The 16,004-nt window shown below is 42.3% G+C and overlaps 1 protein-coding gene across 5 annotated transcripts in view; it reads right to left on the bottom strand.

The window, feature by feature from the left end:
* The window catches only part of LOC121535336 (voltage-dependent R-type calcium channel subunit alpha-1E), a 63,993-nt gene that overhangs the window by 33,012 nt on the left and 14,977 nt on the right, over positions 1-16,004 (bottom strand). For all 5 annotated transcript variants that reach the window (XM_041842301.2, XM_041842303.2, XM_041842302.2 and 2 more), the window contains 8 exons: positions 14,690-14,829; positions 6,736-6,839; positions 6,435-6,593; positions 3,752-3,942; positions 2,064-2,167; positions 1,831-1,946; positions 949-1,002; positions 88-159 (listed from right to left, as the gene is read on the bottom strand). In XM_041842301.2, the coding sequence (XP_041698235.1) occupies positions 88-159; positions 949-1,002; positions 1,831-1,946; positions 2,064-2,167; positions 3,752-3,942; positions 6,435-6,593; positions 6,736-6,839; positions 14,690-14,829 (940 nt within the window). The remainder of the gene's footprint in view (positions 1-87; positions 160-948; positions 1,003-1,830; positions 1,947-2,063; positions 2,168-3,751; positions 3,943-6,434; positions 6,594-6,735; positions 6,840-14,689; positions 14,830-16,004) is intronic.

Genomic DNA, 16,004 nt, shown 5'->3' with positions numbered 1-16,004 from the left:
CAGATATGGGGGAAAGAGATCAGAAGTGGAGAGAAAGACAACAAGAAGCCTTAATATGAGGGTCTCGGTTGTGTGTTCCTCACTCACCTATAGTGGAGATCTCTGCATCCCCAGGACCTCCTCTACGCTTTGCATTTTTACTGGTGGCCCGCTTCAGCACTGAATACACACACAACAAATTAGAACAAACAGAGAATGTCTCTAATAGCATAGACAGTCTGTCATGAAACAACAGATGCTTTATGACACAACACATTTCACTAGCCAGCCCTTTCGTGGATGGTCAATGACAAACTAGTTATAAATAAAGATAATGATATGGAAATGGTTGGAAATGGCACATATTCACGCTGACATACTAGCTTTCAGGGCAAACTGACTGAAATCCTCTGAACATGAGAGGAAGGAGGCAGAGACAAATATATTTTGAAAGGTAGATATTAGATAAGGTGTAAATGAAAGTGTCATATGAATCATATTCGTCTTCTGAAAAGGAGTGAGAAACAAAAACAGGCTAAAAACAAGACCTTGTTGACAGATGGTATATCACTACAGGCGCACGCCAAGCCTTTTTCACTTTGCTGTTACCAAGACAATCACAATGTCCACACAGTAAACAAAGCAAATGAACTTCTTGAGGGGTTTTACAGTATATTTTCCTCTGAAAGAGGTTTGACCTTTTCACTGCCATTTTCAATTGTCTACAGCAGCTCTCTGCTAACGGAGGTCAAAGAGAAACAAAATGTTGCCTTTGTTTACACCTGGAGTTGTCGTGTAGTGGATGGAGAGAGGCAGGTCGTGAAAAGGTGAAGTGGTTAATGTATCGTCAAAAACATTGTACTGTATTGTAATGGACTGTAAGGATTACTGTAGTAAGGGTAGTGAATGTGGAAGGACATTGATAGGACATTTCGGTGATGACTCCTCTCAATGTCTTCTGGTTCTTACCATCTAAAGCAGATCTCCCTGACTTCTTGTTCTCCTCAGCCAGCATCACCTCCTCTGTAACATTGGGATGAACATATTTCAAGGTCATCCACACTAAGTGAATTCAAGGTCAATCATAAAGTGCTCCTGAAACAGAAATAGGTCTCTCTCTCTCTTAGCACTCTCGGAAGATTGTGAGCAAATCATAGGGCTAACCTGTTGAAATGTAATATTGAAATGATTGTTTTAGCATTACCAAGGTTAGTATTGGGGCTGAATGTATAGTGTTGCATAGTGTTGATGCTCAGAGAGGGGGAGAAACTCAACATCAGGTAAGAGCTCATCTAGCGCTCGCCTGGCAGCCAACGTTTCTCTTTCAGGGCCCTGATAACCCCCTCCAGAGATGGAACACTTATTGATTTCTATGACTAACGCATACATTTCAAACACACACAAGGACGGGCACACACAAACACAGATGTGCACACACACACACACACACACACACAGATGTGCACACACACATGGATGAGCACATGCACACAAACACGGACGCGCACACACACATGGATGCGCACAGACTCGCATTCACACATACACACTTGAGTCAGTGAGTCAGTCTCACCTTCCTCTCAACCTCAACTTGCGTGGGAGAAAGATACTGTAGATTGCCATTATAGCACTGCAGCTTCACAAAGTCACCCTACATCCACATATTCACCAGGTATCTCCATCAGGGCAGAGCCATTTCAAAAGCAACACAGCAGCTGGCAAAATTAACATTATCTACTTCAACCAAACCATAGCATCCAAATCACCACTTGGATCTTATAATATATAAATGTTTCCATCTTACTTAGTTATCTCTCGGTTAGTGGCGGTTCTAAGGTGACAGTACAGTACCTGCTCGGTCTATCCAGGCTCTGTATCCGTTGAGTTCTCTCTCCACCTGCTGTTGGCGTCTCAGCTTCATGAAGGCTCTCCTGTTCTCCACCCGCTCCCTCTCTTTGGCAAACTCCCTATACATGCAGGACATGGGCCAATCCATTGATACCCCTTCCAAAACCCTCATAAAATCACACACAAACTTGTACATCCGCACACACGCGCACACACACACACTTTTATTTACTCACCCAGAGAGGACTCCCAACACCAGGTTGAGTACGAAGAATGAGCCGATGATGATGAGAGGAATAAAGTAGATCCAATTCCACATAAAGCCCAAGGCATCGTTGGTCTAACACACATAGACGTGTATGTAAATACAAGTACAAGAACAGATACAAGATAGAGAGGCACCTATCAAACCGCCTATGCATTCAGGAATCCTCCACGAATCCACGAACCTTAGAGATACCCAACATTCATGCAAAGCTCCCATTGACATCGATAAATAATTCACTGTATGTGAAACGTTGAATTACAGGATTTGACCCTCAATCAGTGGCGACTCGTCATTCAGTTGTTTTCATTTTTTTTTTTTTGGGGGGGGGGCTGTTTTGCGTGTTATTTTGGCATTAATATTTGTCACAGTTAGCAAACAATGTAAAAAAATATATAATAATTTGATGGTCCAACTAGTCTTTTTTCCAAGCTTAAAAGGATAAACATTCAACATTGGCCATGCTGGCAATCCAGCATGACTTCTGCCGTGCTTAAAACAGCTGGAAACTCGGAACTGGGAACGAGCTCTGACAGGGAAAATACGTTTTGAACGGTCATCCAACTCAGAATTGCAAGTTGGGAACTCTGGCCTCTTTTTAGAGCTCCGACCTGAAGATCACTGACTTCATGATTCGACCTTGTTTTTTTCAGAGTCCTCAGTTGTCTTGAAAGCACCATAAATCCAGAGAACGACAGACTTTGATGACAAAGTTTGATGACATAATTTGCCCACTAAGGACCGCCGTGCCACCGTCCGGTTCAAGTGAGCACAGCACAACAAGGTGAGTCCAAAAATGTATTGTATGCTGCTGCATAAATTATGCAATATGCCAGGGAGATATGTATACTGTAGCTAAGAAAGTAATACTAAGTGTATGTTGTGTAGTAAGCTGTTAGTAGCCCATATACCTCACCCTAATAATTTGGTCCCTTTTACCCTCATAACTTAGCCTACTGTTCTGACTTGGTGGTGCATATGTAGCCTATAGCCTGTTTTAGAGAAATGTAATCATCGAATATTGTAAGAGCTTTCATTGTCTGTTTATATGTCCCCTTTATTTATCCTATGGTTCTGACTTGGTGTACAGGGAGAATACTGTAAGAACGGCCCATGTTCTGAATTCTGTCGCTGTACATTTCAAAAGTTCTGAACAAATAGTTATTGACTACGTCCGTCCTAGCTCGCTCATTAATGTCTTAATCGAAATTACAGATTGCCTCTTATCCGCTCGTCGTCCCCTTATGCCATAGTTTGTACTTTACATCTCAATTGCCAGTAGAAACCACATTTGTTTAAGCAAGTCAGCCATATCAGCTATGTTTTTTTTTAAAGGCAGTACATTTTTTCGCTGCCAGACAAGGCTCCGCTGATAGCCAGGTGTAGCAGTGGTAAGGTGTTGGGACCGCTGTTGGGACAGCTTTATGTAGGCCCTAACAGTTTGTGGGCACCGTATGTCACCGTTATAGTGCAATGAATGAATTGTTTAGTGTTGTGTTGTGTTGTGTTGTGTAGTGGCTTTGCTGGCTTTGCTGGCATGCATTTCATTTTTTAATATGTTTTTTCCCCACCAAGATTTACATGCTAAAATCGCCACTGCCCTCAATGTGTCTGCACGAAAAAAGTAGCCTTAAAGTAGTTGGAGTGTACGGCACTCACATTGTAGAGTACAGCTGTCCATCCCTCCATGGTGATGCACTGGAAGACAGTGAGCACAGCGAACAGGATGTTGTCAAACTGGGTGATGCCGTCATTGGGGCCGATCCACGACCCAACACAGTCGTACTTCTCCGGACACTTCCTCACGCCGCACGCAAACTCCACCTCGGTCATATCCATCGTCTCATTTTCTAACACAGGACAATGCAGAGGTGGTTAAAGTGTAAGTAGCACGCCCCTTTCTTCACTAAACTAACAACACAGTGTCGCAGTATTCCACCTAACAGAATAGGGAGTCTGACCACCGCTGTCTATGGCGCTGAATTTCCAATCACAGCTTTTTCGTTGTTTCAAATCAAATTGTATTGGTCACATGCGCCGAATACACAGGTGTAGACTTTACCGTGAAATGCTTACTTACGAGCCCATTCCCAACAACGCAGTGTTAAAAAGTAAGAAAAATATTTGCACAAAAAATACAAGGAAATAGTAACACAATCAAATAACAATACCAAGGCTATATACAAGAAGTACCGGTACTGAGTCAATGTGCAGGGGTACGAGGTACTTGAGGTAATTGAGGTAATATAGTATCTACATATACAGTACCAGTCAAATGTTTGGACACACCTACTCATTCAAGGGTTTTTCTTTATTTTCTACTATTTTCTACATTGTAGAATAATAGTGAAGACATCAAAACTATGAAATAACACATATGGAATCATGTACAGTTGTGGTCAAAAGTTTTGAGAATGACACAAGTATTGGTCTTCACAAAGTTCGCTGCTTCAGTGTTATGAAATATTTTTTTCAGATGTTACTATAGTATACTGAAGTATAATTACAAGCATTCCATAAGTGTCAAAGGCTTTTATTGACAATTACATTAAGTTTATGCAAAGAGTCAATATTTGCAGTGTTGACCCTTCTTTTTCAAGACCTCTGCAATCCGCCCTGGCATGCTGTCAATTAACTTCTGGGCCACATCCTGACTGATGGCAGCCCATTCTTGCATAATCAATGCTTGGAGTTTTTCAGAATTTGTGGGTATTTGTTTGTCCACCCGCCTCTTGAGGATCGACCACGTTATCAATGGGATTAAGGTCTGGGGAGTTTCCTGGCCATGGACCTAAAAGTTTGATGTTTTGTTCTCCGAGCCACTTAGTTATCACTTTTGCCTTATGGCAAGGTGCTCCATCATGCTGGAAAAGGCATTGGTCGTCACCAAACTGTTCTTGGATGGTTGGGAGAAGTTGCTCTCGGAGGATGTGTTGATACCATTCTTTATTCATGGCTGTGTTCTTAGGCAAAATTGTGAGTGAGCCCACTCCCTTGGCTGAGAAGCAACCCCACACATGAATGGTCTCAGGATGCTTTACTGTTGGCATGACACAGGACTGATGGTAGTGCTCACCTTGTCTTCTCCGGACAAGGTGCTTTCCGGAAGTCCCAAACAATCAGAAAGGGGATTCATCAGAGAAAATGACGTTACCCCAGTCCTCAGCAGTCCAATCCCTGTACCTTTTCCAGAATATCAGTCTGTCCCTGATGTTTTTCCTGGAGAGAAGTGGCTTCTTTGCTGCCCTTCTTGACACCAGTGGGTCAAACCATTTGTTTTCCATGTTAGAGTAAATAAAATACTATTTTTGGCTTGTGTGATTACAGAGTAATCATTGTTGGCTAATTGAAATGTAGCTTGGCAGCTCAGTTGGGCGTACTAACATTAATAATATGTTTGCCCCATGTCATCATCTAACAAAGGAATTGTCCACCCTTTGTGCAAATTAGAAGCCTGTAAGTACAGTAAACAAGTCAGACAAAGCCGTTTGAAACATGACTGTGTAAATAAAAACAAAACAACAATACACTCTTAGAAAAATAGGTGCTATCTAGAACCTAAAATTGTTATTTGGCTGTCCCCATATGAGAACCCTTTGAATAACTCTTTTTGGTTCCAGGTAGAGCCCTTTTGGTTCCAGGTAGAACCCTTTTCAGTTCCATGTAGAACCCTTTCCACAGAGGGTTCTACATGCAACCCAAAATAGTTCTACCTGTAACCAAAAAGGGTTCTACCTGGAACCAAAAAGGGTTCTCCTGAAAAACCCGTTTGGAACCCTTTTTTCTAAGAGTACTTATTCTTATAGAGTAGGGTTAGATGGGACCGAATGGTCCTCATGAAGCTGCCAGGTATAAGAGTAGCATTATATAAAGATGTTCTTAATAACAGTGCATGGGGGAGAGAGAGAGTGAGAGCGAGAGAGAGAGAGTTAAATACAGTTTGTTAAAGTTAAATACAGTATAATAGGGAGAAAATGGAGCACATAGGGTAAGGGGACCTCCTCCAGGGATAGAGGTAGACGTTGGCAAAGAGGTTTTGCTAGAGAGAGAGTGTGAGGGAGTGTGGGGTAGTGTGTGAAATACAGAGAGTGTGGGGTAGTGCAATGGTTCCCCACCTTTTCCGGTTACTATACTGCCAACTGAATTTTGCTCTGCCCAGATTACCCCTGAAGTACCCCTCTCATGTGCATTTTACCAGTAGGCCTATGGTCTAATGAGTCTTCTCAAGTGCCCCCTGTGGATAGGCCAAGTAACCCCAGGGGTCCTAACACCCCAGGTTGGGAACCACTGGGGTAGTGTATGAAATACAGGGAGTGTGAGCGAGAGTGGAGTATGTTCCTACCCAGGATGTCAGCAGTAGGTAGACAGGTGTGGTGTAGCTTCCCGCTGTAGAACTCCAGGCCAATGATGGCGAACATCAGAATGGCGAAGAACAAGAGCAGGCCGATCTGGAGCAGAGGCACCATGGCCTTCATGATGGACTTCAGCACGATCTGCAAGCCTGGTGACACCACACACGTGTATGAATAGTTAATGCCTGATTGCCTCTGAGAATAAGACATTGTAGTAAAGTACAGATTGTGGTATTATGATAATGTAACTGGTTGATATTTCAGCTGGTGATTGATATGCAGTGTACTTACTAGGGATCCCAGAGACCAGTTTGAGAGGCCTCAGGACTCGCACCGCCCTCAGGGTCCGCAGGTCCACGGGGATGTTCATGTGGGCCCCTGCTGTGGCCAGAATTCTGCCGACACATGTTTTCCAATGGAATAAATGGTTAATAAGCAGTGTGGTTTATGAATAAGGGACTTTGGGGGACAGCAGCGTTCTACGTTGAGGAAATCAAATTAACCCACAATTATCATCTGATAACTTATCACATTCAGAGCGATACAATCAGTTTGACAGAACATTGCCATCATTCAGTATGGATCTATAGTTTTGTGTACGAACCAAATACACCTTACAGGCATCTATCCATCTACATAGCTACTGAGTCATTCCACCTCAAAAAGCATAAGAAATAGGATTTCTCCACCCACCATTTTAGATTGTTCTGAAATCGTTTCTGTAGTTCGAAACAGATAAGATGAGCATTCCTGAAACAATATTTTGTTGAAATTAGTTAGACATGAGGAATCCAATAAAATTGTCAAAAGCCACCCACGGACCCCACAAGCCAATTCCACCCCAACAACCAGTATACAGTATCAGTTTGACAAGTAGTATGGAGCTACTGCTTGGAGTATTGCTTCTCCATACTATGTAATGTATTCCTTGTGAATCTGGTGATGTTTATTTTCATTATTTACCATAAATCAGTGTGGAAGTACCACGTTTTGCCCACTAGATGCCACTGTTCCTGATACTTATATCCATTTAGCTGGTCTCTTGTGTTTATTAAATGGATTACAACATTTTCTTTGCAACTTTGGGTAGAAAACCAATAGCTTTTGTTCATGATGGAAATAAATTGTGCGGTCATCCTCACAATTCAAGCCAGTCCTGAAAGCAATTCAGTTTGTCCTTCTCTTAGGCTTAATTTGTGTCTAGGAAACGGCCCCTCTGTGTGTGGTTTATTCCCTTAAAATAATTGACTAGTTAGACCATTCCTGGTGAACAAGCAAACCCTTAGGCTACAGCAGTTCTAATGGTTTCAATGTTATGTTCTCTAGTGGTTTTCAATGGTACAAGTCCCCAACACACACTGTATAGTGTTTTGCAAGGCTAACGGTATTGGGCTGGGTTGGGTTTAATGGTAAATCACACTACATATAGAGATGTTTTCTAATAATTGTATTGTAAAACATACGACTGCCATGCAATGGTTTACATTTGTATTATTTTATTAGGGTCGTCACAACATTTTAATCACTCGCCCATTTGTCCATCAAAGTTTTGGGCTTGTAGGAAAAGTCTTCATATAAGAATTGCACCATACGGATAGCCCTCTCAGAGAGCTGCCATAGTTGGGTTGAAGCATTAGGTTGCTAAGAGAAGGACAATCTGAATTGCTTCCATAGAGGACTGGCTTGACCACACAATTGACCACACAATGTATTTTCATCATGAGCAAAAGCTATTGGTTTTCTGCTCAAAGTTGCAAAGAAAATATTGTGATCCATTTAATAAACACAAAAAGGGTGTGGTGGCAGTAGCAGGAACAGCGGCACCTAGTGGGCAAAACCTGGTACTTTCACACTAATTTATGGTAAACATTATTTACCATAAATTAGTGTGAAAGTACCAGGTTTTGCCCACTAGGTGCCGCTGTTCCTGCTACTGCCACCACACCCTTTTGACCACGACTAATTTCTCTAAATGGGTGGGGGGAGACCATCACCAGAGTCACAGGAAATACATTACAAAGGATGAAAAAGCATACTCCAAACCACATCTTTATACTACTTGTCAAACATAGGGAACTGATACTGTACACTGGTTGTTTGGGTGGGATTGGCGTGGGTTGTGTAGGGGGGTGCCGTGGGTGGCTTTTGAAATTGTATTGGATTCCTCATGTCTTACTCATTGTTAAGAAGAATTATGGTCCAAATCGGATGTTAGCTACTATATTTATTGAAGATTATATGAATCCTATAAATTAAAATAGCCAATTTGGGTGCAGTCAATTAGATTAATTTCTCAGAGATAAAATTCTATTTCACCAAAATAATGTTTTAGGAATACTAATCTTATCTGTTTCTAACTACAGAAATGAGTTAAGAACAATCTGAGATGGTGGGTGTCATGGCTTGCTGAAATGACATGGAACGACCCTATTCACATCCCTCAACAACCCACGCACGTATTGACATCCCTCCACCCACGCACACAAACATTGAAAACATTTACAGCAACCAACAGGAAGTAAAGAAAGGCAAATCAGTCTCTGTATTAACTGTACTTCCTGTACATTGTGCTGAACGCTGCATTGCTGACGCCATACATGTATGACTTTGAACAGGCATTCATTCTATTCTACGTATAGATTAATCAATTCACTTCTGATAGTAAGTGCTGCGGATTGTGGGGGAGGGTGTGTTTGAGGAGGGTGGGCAGAAAGCACATGGCAGAAACTCAAGTGTGAGCCCACACAATAGAGAGAGGGATGGAGAGAGAGAGAGAGAGAGAAGGAGAGAGAGAGAGAAGGCGAGAGAGAGAGAGAGAGAGAGAGAGAGAGAGAGAGAGAGAGAGAGAGAGAGAGAGAGAGAGAGAGAGAGAGAGAGCAGAGAGAGAGCGTGGAGAGGTGTGGGAGTCTACAGCCATCAAACACATTGAACAAAAGCTGCTCCTTCATGGCTGATTTTGGAAGATAATTTCTTCTGACCACAGAACACTAGTTTCATGCTACTGAATCCCTTCTGTCCAAACAAATCACCAGAACAACAATAATAATACAATCAATGCAAGGGAAAACCTTTAAAAAATGTTTTCTCCAAGTGTTGTTTTCTTTTTACCACAAATGAGAGACTGGTTTGGTTTGCTCTCAGAGCCACAAGACCAATAGCCTGGTCCCAGATCTGTTTGTGCTCTTGCCAACTCAATGACATTGCTGTCATTGTTAAGCCAAACACGATAATTAGTGCCAGTTGACATGATAGCACAAACAGACTGGCACTCAGGCTACTCAGACCAACTGTCACATCTACACAGTCTAAATCCACCATGACCTGAACTGGAGAAATACATTAGCTATTAGAGTGAATGTTCAGTACAATCTGAGAATAAAGGGTTCCCAAAGGGTTGTTCGGCTGTCCCCATAGGATAACCCTTTTTGGTTACATTAGTGTTCTACATGGAACCCAAAAGGGTTCTACCTGGAACCAAAAAGGGTTCTTCAAAGGGTTCTCCTATGGGGACAGCCGAAGAACCCTTTAAGGTTCTAGATAGCACCTTTTTTTCTAAGAATGTAGATGTTAATGTAATGTACAGATATGAATAGCTGAGCCAGATTTCTGGAATTGATTTATGCTGTTTCCGTGTTGGTTTGTCGTCGTTCGTTCACGTTACACTGAGTGGTTGCGCTGCCTTCCCGGTCGCCTCATAGTGTAACACTGTATTGTACTGAAACTGACTTTTAAGTGCTTGAATTCATTACATGAACAGAATGTGGCCTGCCGGTCTCTCCCACACACCTCCACCTACACAGAGAACAACCACTGAACACTGGGAGGGAAATATAAGAAAAAAGGAGAGAGAAACTCTATTTGAACATCACGTTGCTGCCATTTTAAGAAGACTGCTTACAGCGAATGACAAGACAAACAGAGGAGTCCTGTGTGTACGCCTATAGATGACTGTACTAGTCTTAAGTGCATTATCTTCCATTTAACTTCATAAACATAATGTTTTATAAAACGTTCCGCATGCTTCCATTGGGATTAGAAAAGTAGGCGGCTTAATCCATTATTAGTCACAGAATAAATAGCTGGGTCTGTGTTTTCACAACGACTACCCACATGGGACTAGAAACAATTGTTTATACAGTTCAATTAGCAAAACACGATTGGAAATGAGACCCCTACACACACTCTCTTTTTAAACTCAAGGTTACCACCCATGGTGAGTACAAGTACTTCTAATGCAATATAACATATCAATTCATTTCTTGAGTTCACTATCAAGGGCACAATGGGATTATGTGACTGAATGATGCACGATTGATTGGTTGAGTGATTATTTGGTTAATGGATTAATTTGTTGAGTGATTAATTTGTTAATTGATTAATTGATTGGTTTAGGGGATAACTGCTGTATAAAAGAGCCATTGCTGTATACAGACTGAGAAGGAAAACAAAGGGGAATAAAGAGGTGGACTGAATATATGCTGAGGAGCAGGGTCTGTGTTCTGTATACAGTATAGCTGTGTGTGAGTTGTGAGGCAATACTGAGTACAGGTCATCCACTCCCACACACACACACATGCAAGCACGCACACACACACACACACACACACACCACACACACACGCGCGCCACACACACACACACACACACACACACACACACACACACACACACACACACACACACACACACACAGCATGGAGTAGCTGTCTCTGTGCTAGATGGCTATTGAATCATTCAGAACACCCACCCAAATCTATTATGCATTACAGCTAAGTGTCACACACACTCTCCAACAGGGACAGCAGAGAGGGGCACAAGGGGCGGGGTGCGAAGGGTGGAGGATCGGGCTGGCGGGTGAGGGGAGCAGGGAGCAGGAACGATGAGTTGGTCTGACACATACAGTAGAGAGAGAGGGGCGAGGAGCGGGAATGATGAATTGGTCTGTAGTCTGTCATTTCAGGCTGTCACATACAGTAGATAGAGGGATGAGTAGTACAATGGGATGCAGTGTGGCATAGAGGGTTGAGACACAGCGGGACATGTGACTGAATGACGCATGATTGATTGATTGATTGATTGATTGGTGAGTAGTACATTGATTGGTGAGTAGTACAATGGGATGCAGTGTGGCAAAGAGGGTAGAGACGTGGAGAGACATGGACTAGAGACTAAAGGGTTGCATGTTCAAATCCAAGCAACAAGAAACTCCTAAACATACATAGTACTGTATAAGTGCATAATATACTGTAGCTATCCAGTTCTACTAATGCATAATTGGGGTACCGACATATGCAATACAATTCACCTGGCATACAAGTCTACGCTAATCAATGACATCTAATCCACCTGTACCAAACTTGTTGCCGGGGGAGCTACTGTAATTGACCACGTTCAGAATCGCTGCAAATCTGGGGTTTTCTACACACGCTCCCCATCAAAAAATTAAGAATTCTTAATTGAGCTCTGAGTCCCTGTAGATTAGGTTCCAACAATTTCATTAATTTCAGACGGAATGAAAGCCGCCAGCTACTGGCCCACTGGCCTTGTTTCATTTCCCAGTCGGCCGCAGCCGTGACACGTTCCTTTTATGTCTGACTTACTTCCTAGATGGGAGGGGAGAGGAGAGGAGAGGAGAGGAGAGGAGAGGAGAGGAGAGGAGAGGAGAGGAGAGGAGAGGAGAGGGAGAGGAGAGGAGAGAGAGAGAGAGGAGAGGAGAGGGAGAGGAGAGGAGAGGAGGAGAGGAGAGGAGAGGAGAGGAGAGGAGGGGAGGGGAGGGGAGGAGAGGGGAGGGGAGGGGAGGGGAGGGGGAACATGCCTTCCACCAGAAAGTATGTCAGATAAGTGCAGTAAGGTCTTTTGGAACTTTTGGAGAAAGATTTTGGGGAAGATTTTTATGAATAGTATTAATTTTGTATGACAATTGAGTACTTTTTCCACCACTGTACTTAAGTATGTTTAAAACAAAGATACTTTTAGACTTTTACTCAAGAAGTATTTTACTGGGTAACTTTCACATTTTAGTAATTTAGCAGACGATCTAATCCAGAGCGATTTATAGGAGCAATTAGGGTTAAGTGCCTTGCTCAAGGGCACATCGACAGATTATTCACTTAGTCAGCTCAGGGGCTCAAACCACCAACCTTTCGGTTACTGGCTCAACACTCTTAACCGCTCGGGTACCTGAGTCATTTTCTATTAAGGTATCTTTAATTTTACTCAAGTATGACAATTAAGTATTTTTTCCACCACTGTTATCGCTCACAGTAATATACAGTGCACAGCATGCAATATACTGAGCATGAGTAGCAATGAGTAGCAGGAAAAAACATGACACATCTCTCATTTGAAATAGTGACACTTGTCAGGGGATGAAGCATCGAACTGAAACAGCTCTGATTCACCCAGGTCCTGACCTGACCTAGAGGCCTCCACAGGCATAGTGCATTAACAACTCTCTCTCTCTCTATCTCTCTCTCTCTCTCTCTCTCTCTCTCTCTCTCTCTCTCTCTCTCTCTCTCTCTCTCTCTCTCTCTCTCTCTCTCTCTCTCTCTCTCTCTCTCTCTCTCTCTCTCTCTCTCTCTCTCTCTCTCTCTCTCTCTCTCTCTCTCTCTCTCTCTCTCTCTCTCTCTCTCTCTCTCTCTCTCTCTCTCTCTCTCTCTCTCTCTCTCTCTCTCTCTCTCTCTCTCTCTCTCTCTCTCTCTCTCTCTCTCTCTTTCTCTCTCTCTCACACACACACACTACACATACAGTACACATACTGTACACTTTTTGACCACCCAGCAGGAGACTGTTCTACTTGATAATAAAGTGCTGGCTCTGTAGTCGAGAGCCATTATCCACCTCTCTTTTCAACATTAACTAGATGACTGCTCATGACACAATAAGAGAACAGCATGGATGTTTTCTCTTTTACTCATTACTGGCTCAGACAAAAGGACACACTATACAAACGCCTCTATAAACTACAGTATATGACCGCGCCAGACAGTTTGTCTGTCCTCATAATACTTGAATCCAGAGGCTGTACGGACATGGAGTGGTCTCTCTGACCTTCCGTGACCCCCCCACTGATTATTATGGTTGAGTAACCAAAATGTTTGTCTCTGTAGCTTTTCTGCAGATTGCACTTTTTGGGTATTGTGTCCTAGAGAAAACATTTATAATATATATTTTACACCTAGAGGCTCTGTTTTAGATTCTTCCATATTTTTTAGACAGTATCTACTAAATGGTGATAGAACAGCTGTTGAGTTTGGCTCTGTTCTAAACGGTGTGTTAACGTGATGCAGGTCCTTTTATGTAAGTGCATTCAGCGAGAGAAAGTGAAGAGAGAGAGAGAGAGAGAGATGTGGGCGTTGAGGTGAGCTGTGATGTCAACATGCCGACAGCTATCTTCCCTGAATACTGTATGCTGTATGCTGCTTCCCTCCATACAACAGAACACACCCAATATGGATGCCAATAATGTTGACTTAGAGCATTATGAATAAGTAAAGTGTTAGATAAACATAAAGCATAAATTAACCCAAGCTCTCTCTCTCTCTGTCTCTCTCTCTCTCTCTCTCTCTCTCTCTCTCTCTCTCTCTATGCTCTCTCTCTCTCTCTCTCTCTCTCTCTCTCTCTCTCTCTCTCTCTCTCTATGCTCTCTCTCTCTCTCTATGCTCTCTCTCTCTCTCTCTCTCCCTCTCTCTCTCTCTCTCTCTCTCTATCTCTCTCTCTCTCTCTCTTTCTGACTACATTTACATGTAATTCACAGAGGCCCTGGGGGGCAAAACTAAACAGGTTTTCGACACGACAGCCAATCCACTTATCCACCCACCTATCTGCTGGCTGCATAGCCACACTGTGCAGGGGAATCACACACTTCACCTTGTTATGCATAAGCACACATGAGTGAACACACATTTTCATTTTGTAATAATGAACAGCTATCTAACCAATCATTAATAGTAACTGCCTAACTGCAGAAGACAAGATCCATATGGATCTGTTTGCATTGTCCACAAGGAAAAACCACTGTGGACACATAGCCACAGGTTTGGAGGTCACGGAGAGGAGACGTAAGAGGCCCATGCTGTCCCTCACCAGCTGAGCTCCAAGAAAATGTTCTGACTAAGGCCTTGAAGCCAAAACATTGGCACAAAATAAACAAGTGATATTTGTCAATCGTAAGTGTGCCAGAGCTTCTAGTCCAAATGTCCCACACAAATGCATAGCAATCCATATTTCACTAGTTGTAACTCACCCGCTGACCACCACGATGAAGTCCATGATATTCCATCCGTTCCTCAGGTAGGAGCCTTTATGGAACACAAAGCCCAGGGCCACCAGCTTGATGCCAAACTCAAAACAGAAGATCCCGATGAAGTAAGGCTCAGTACACTCCTGTAGGGGGAAGATACAGTATGGATGCATTAGAACATCAGAGGGACACAAACCATATAGTACATTTACACAGGTATGTTTGTGAGGGTATGCATGCATGAGAATGTGCAGTTTAATGCCGTGTTCAAGTGCTAGTCTGAACTAGGAAACTCTGACATTTCCGACTTGCTAACTCGTAAAAATATGATCCCGAGTTTCCCACTTGGGAAGTATCAGAATCCACAAATCGGAAGCTCTACGCAAATTCATTATTTATTTTTTTATCGCTTTTGTACTATTTTCACAAGTATGTGGTAAAATTTCACACAACTCTTAGTACAAAACTCAAAACAGATAATCAAAAAAGGCAGTTCTTTCAAAACTTTAAGCACATTTTCAATTGACTATGTACAACACACAAAATCACACAGTAACTTTTTCACCAAACCTAATCAGTGTTTCATCTAGAAATACCTTTCATATAAAGTAATTGCCGTTCACAATGCAATGCTTACAATACTTTTCATATGATTCTCTTCTCATTTATTTAAATACATTTGACCATCACTTAATCCAACTGTGCTTAATGGTTAATAATTTAACCGTTTGGTAAACCTATAGATTTTAAACTGGTTTGTCTACTATATATGGAATTTGAGAACTACAGAAATAATATGTGTGTTTGTAAAGTATAAACATCTAAATTACATGTATGATACATGCTAACCATACATAATGACTACTCATTATTGCTATTTGATTTCCCATAGTAGTAACCACAATTGGTCACCATATAAAATGGTGTGTGAACATGGAGCAGGATAGACAGCAAGAGAGAGGAAGAAATCAAAGAGTTTTTGGACAAGAGGCCCATCAGAGAGGTCAAACTAGGTGGGCATGGTCCCCGTCAAAGAGGTAAACTAGGTGGGCATGGACCCCGTCAAAGAGGGTGGGCATGGTCCCCGTCAAAGAGGTGGACATCAGAGAGAGGGAGGCAGACGGCAGGGAACTGTCAATTCGATCAAGAGAACATTTTGCCAAGAAAACCGGTAAGTCTGCAGGATATGCACTATGCTTTACCATTACATTTACAGTAAATTACATGTAGTAATGCATGTAAATTCACAAAACATGTTAGTAGTCTTACAGTATGATCTATTGACAGTATACTCTGTTCTACCCTCAGAATTGACAGA

The sequence above is a fragment of the Coregonus clupeaformis genome, chromosome 21 (assembly GCF_020615455.1).
Source record: "Coregonus clupeaformis isolate EN_2021a chromosome 21, ASM2061545v1, whole genome shotgun sequence".
NCBI classification, from domain to species: Eukaryota; Metazoa; Chordata; class Actinopteri; order Salmoniformes; family Salmonidae; genus Coregonus; species Coregonus clupeaformis.
Note: the sequence above shows the minus strand (reverse complement) of the source record. Positions and strands in the feature narration are given on the sequence as shown.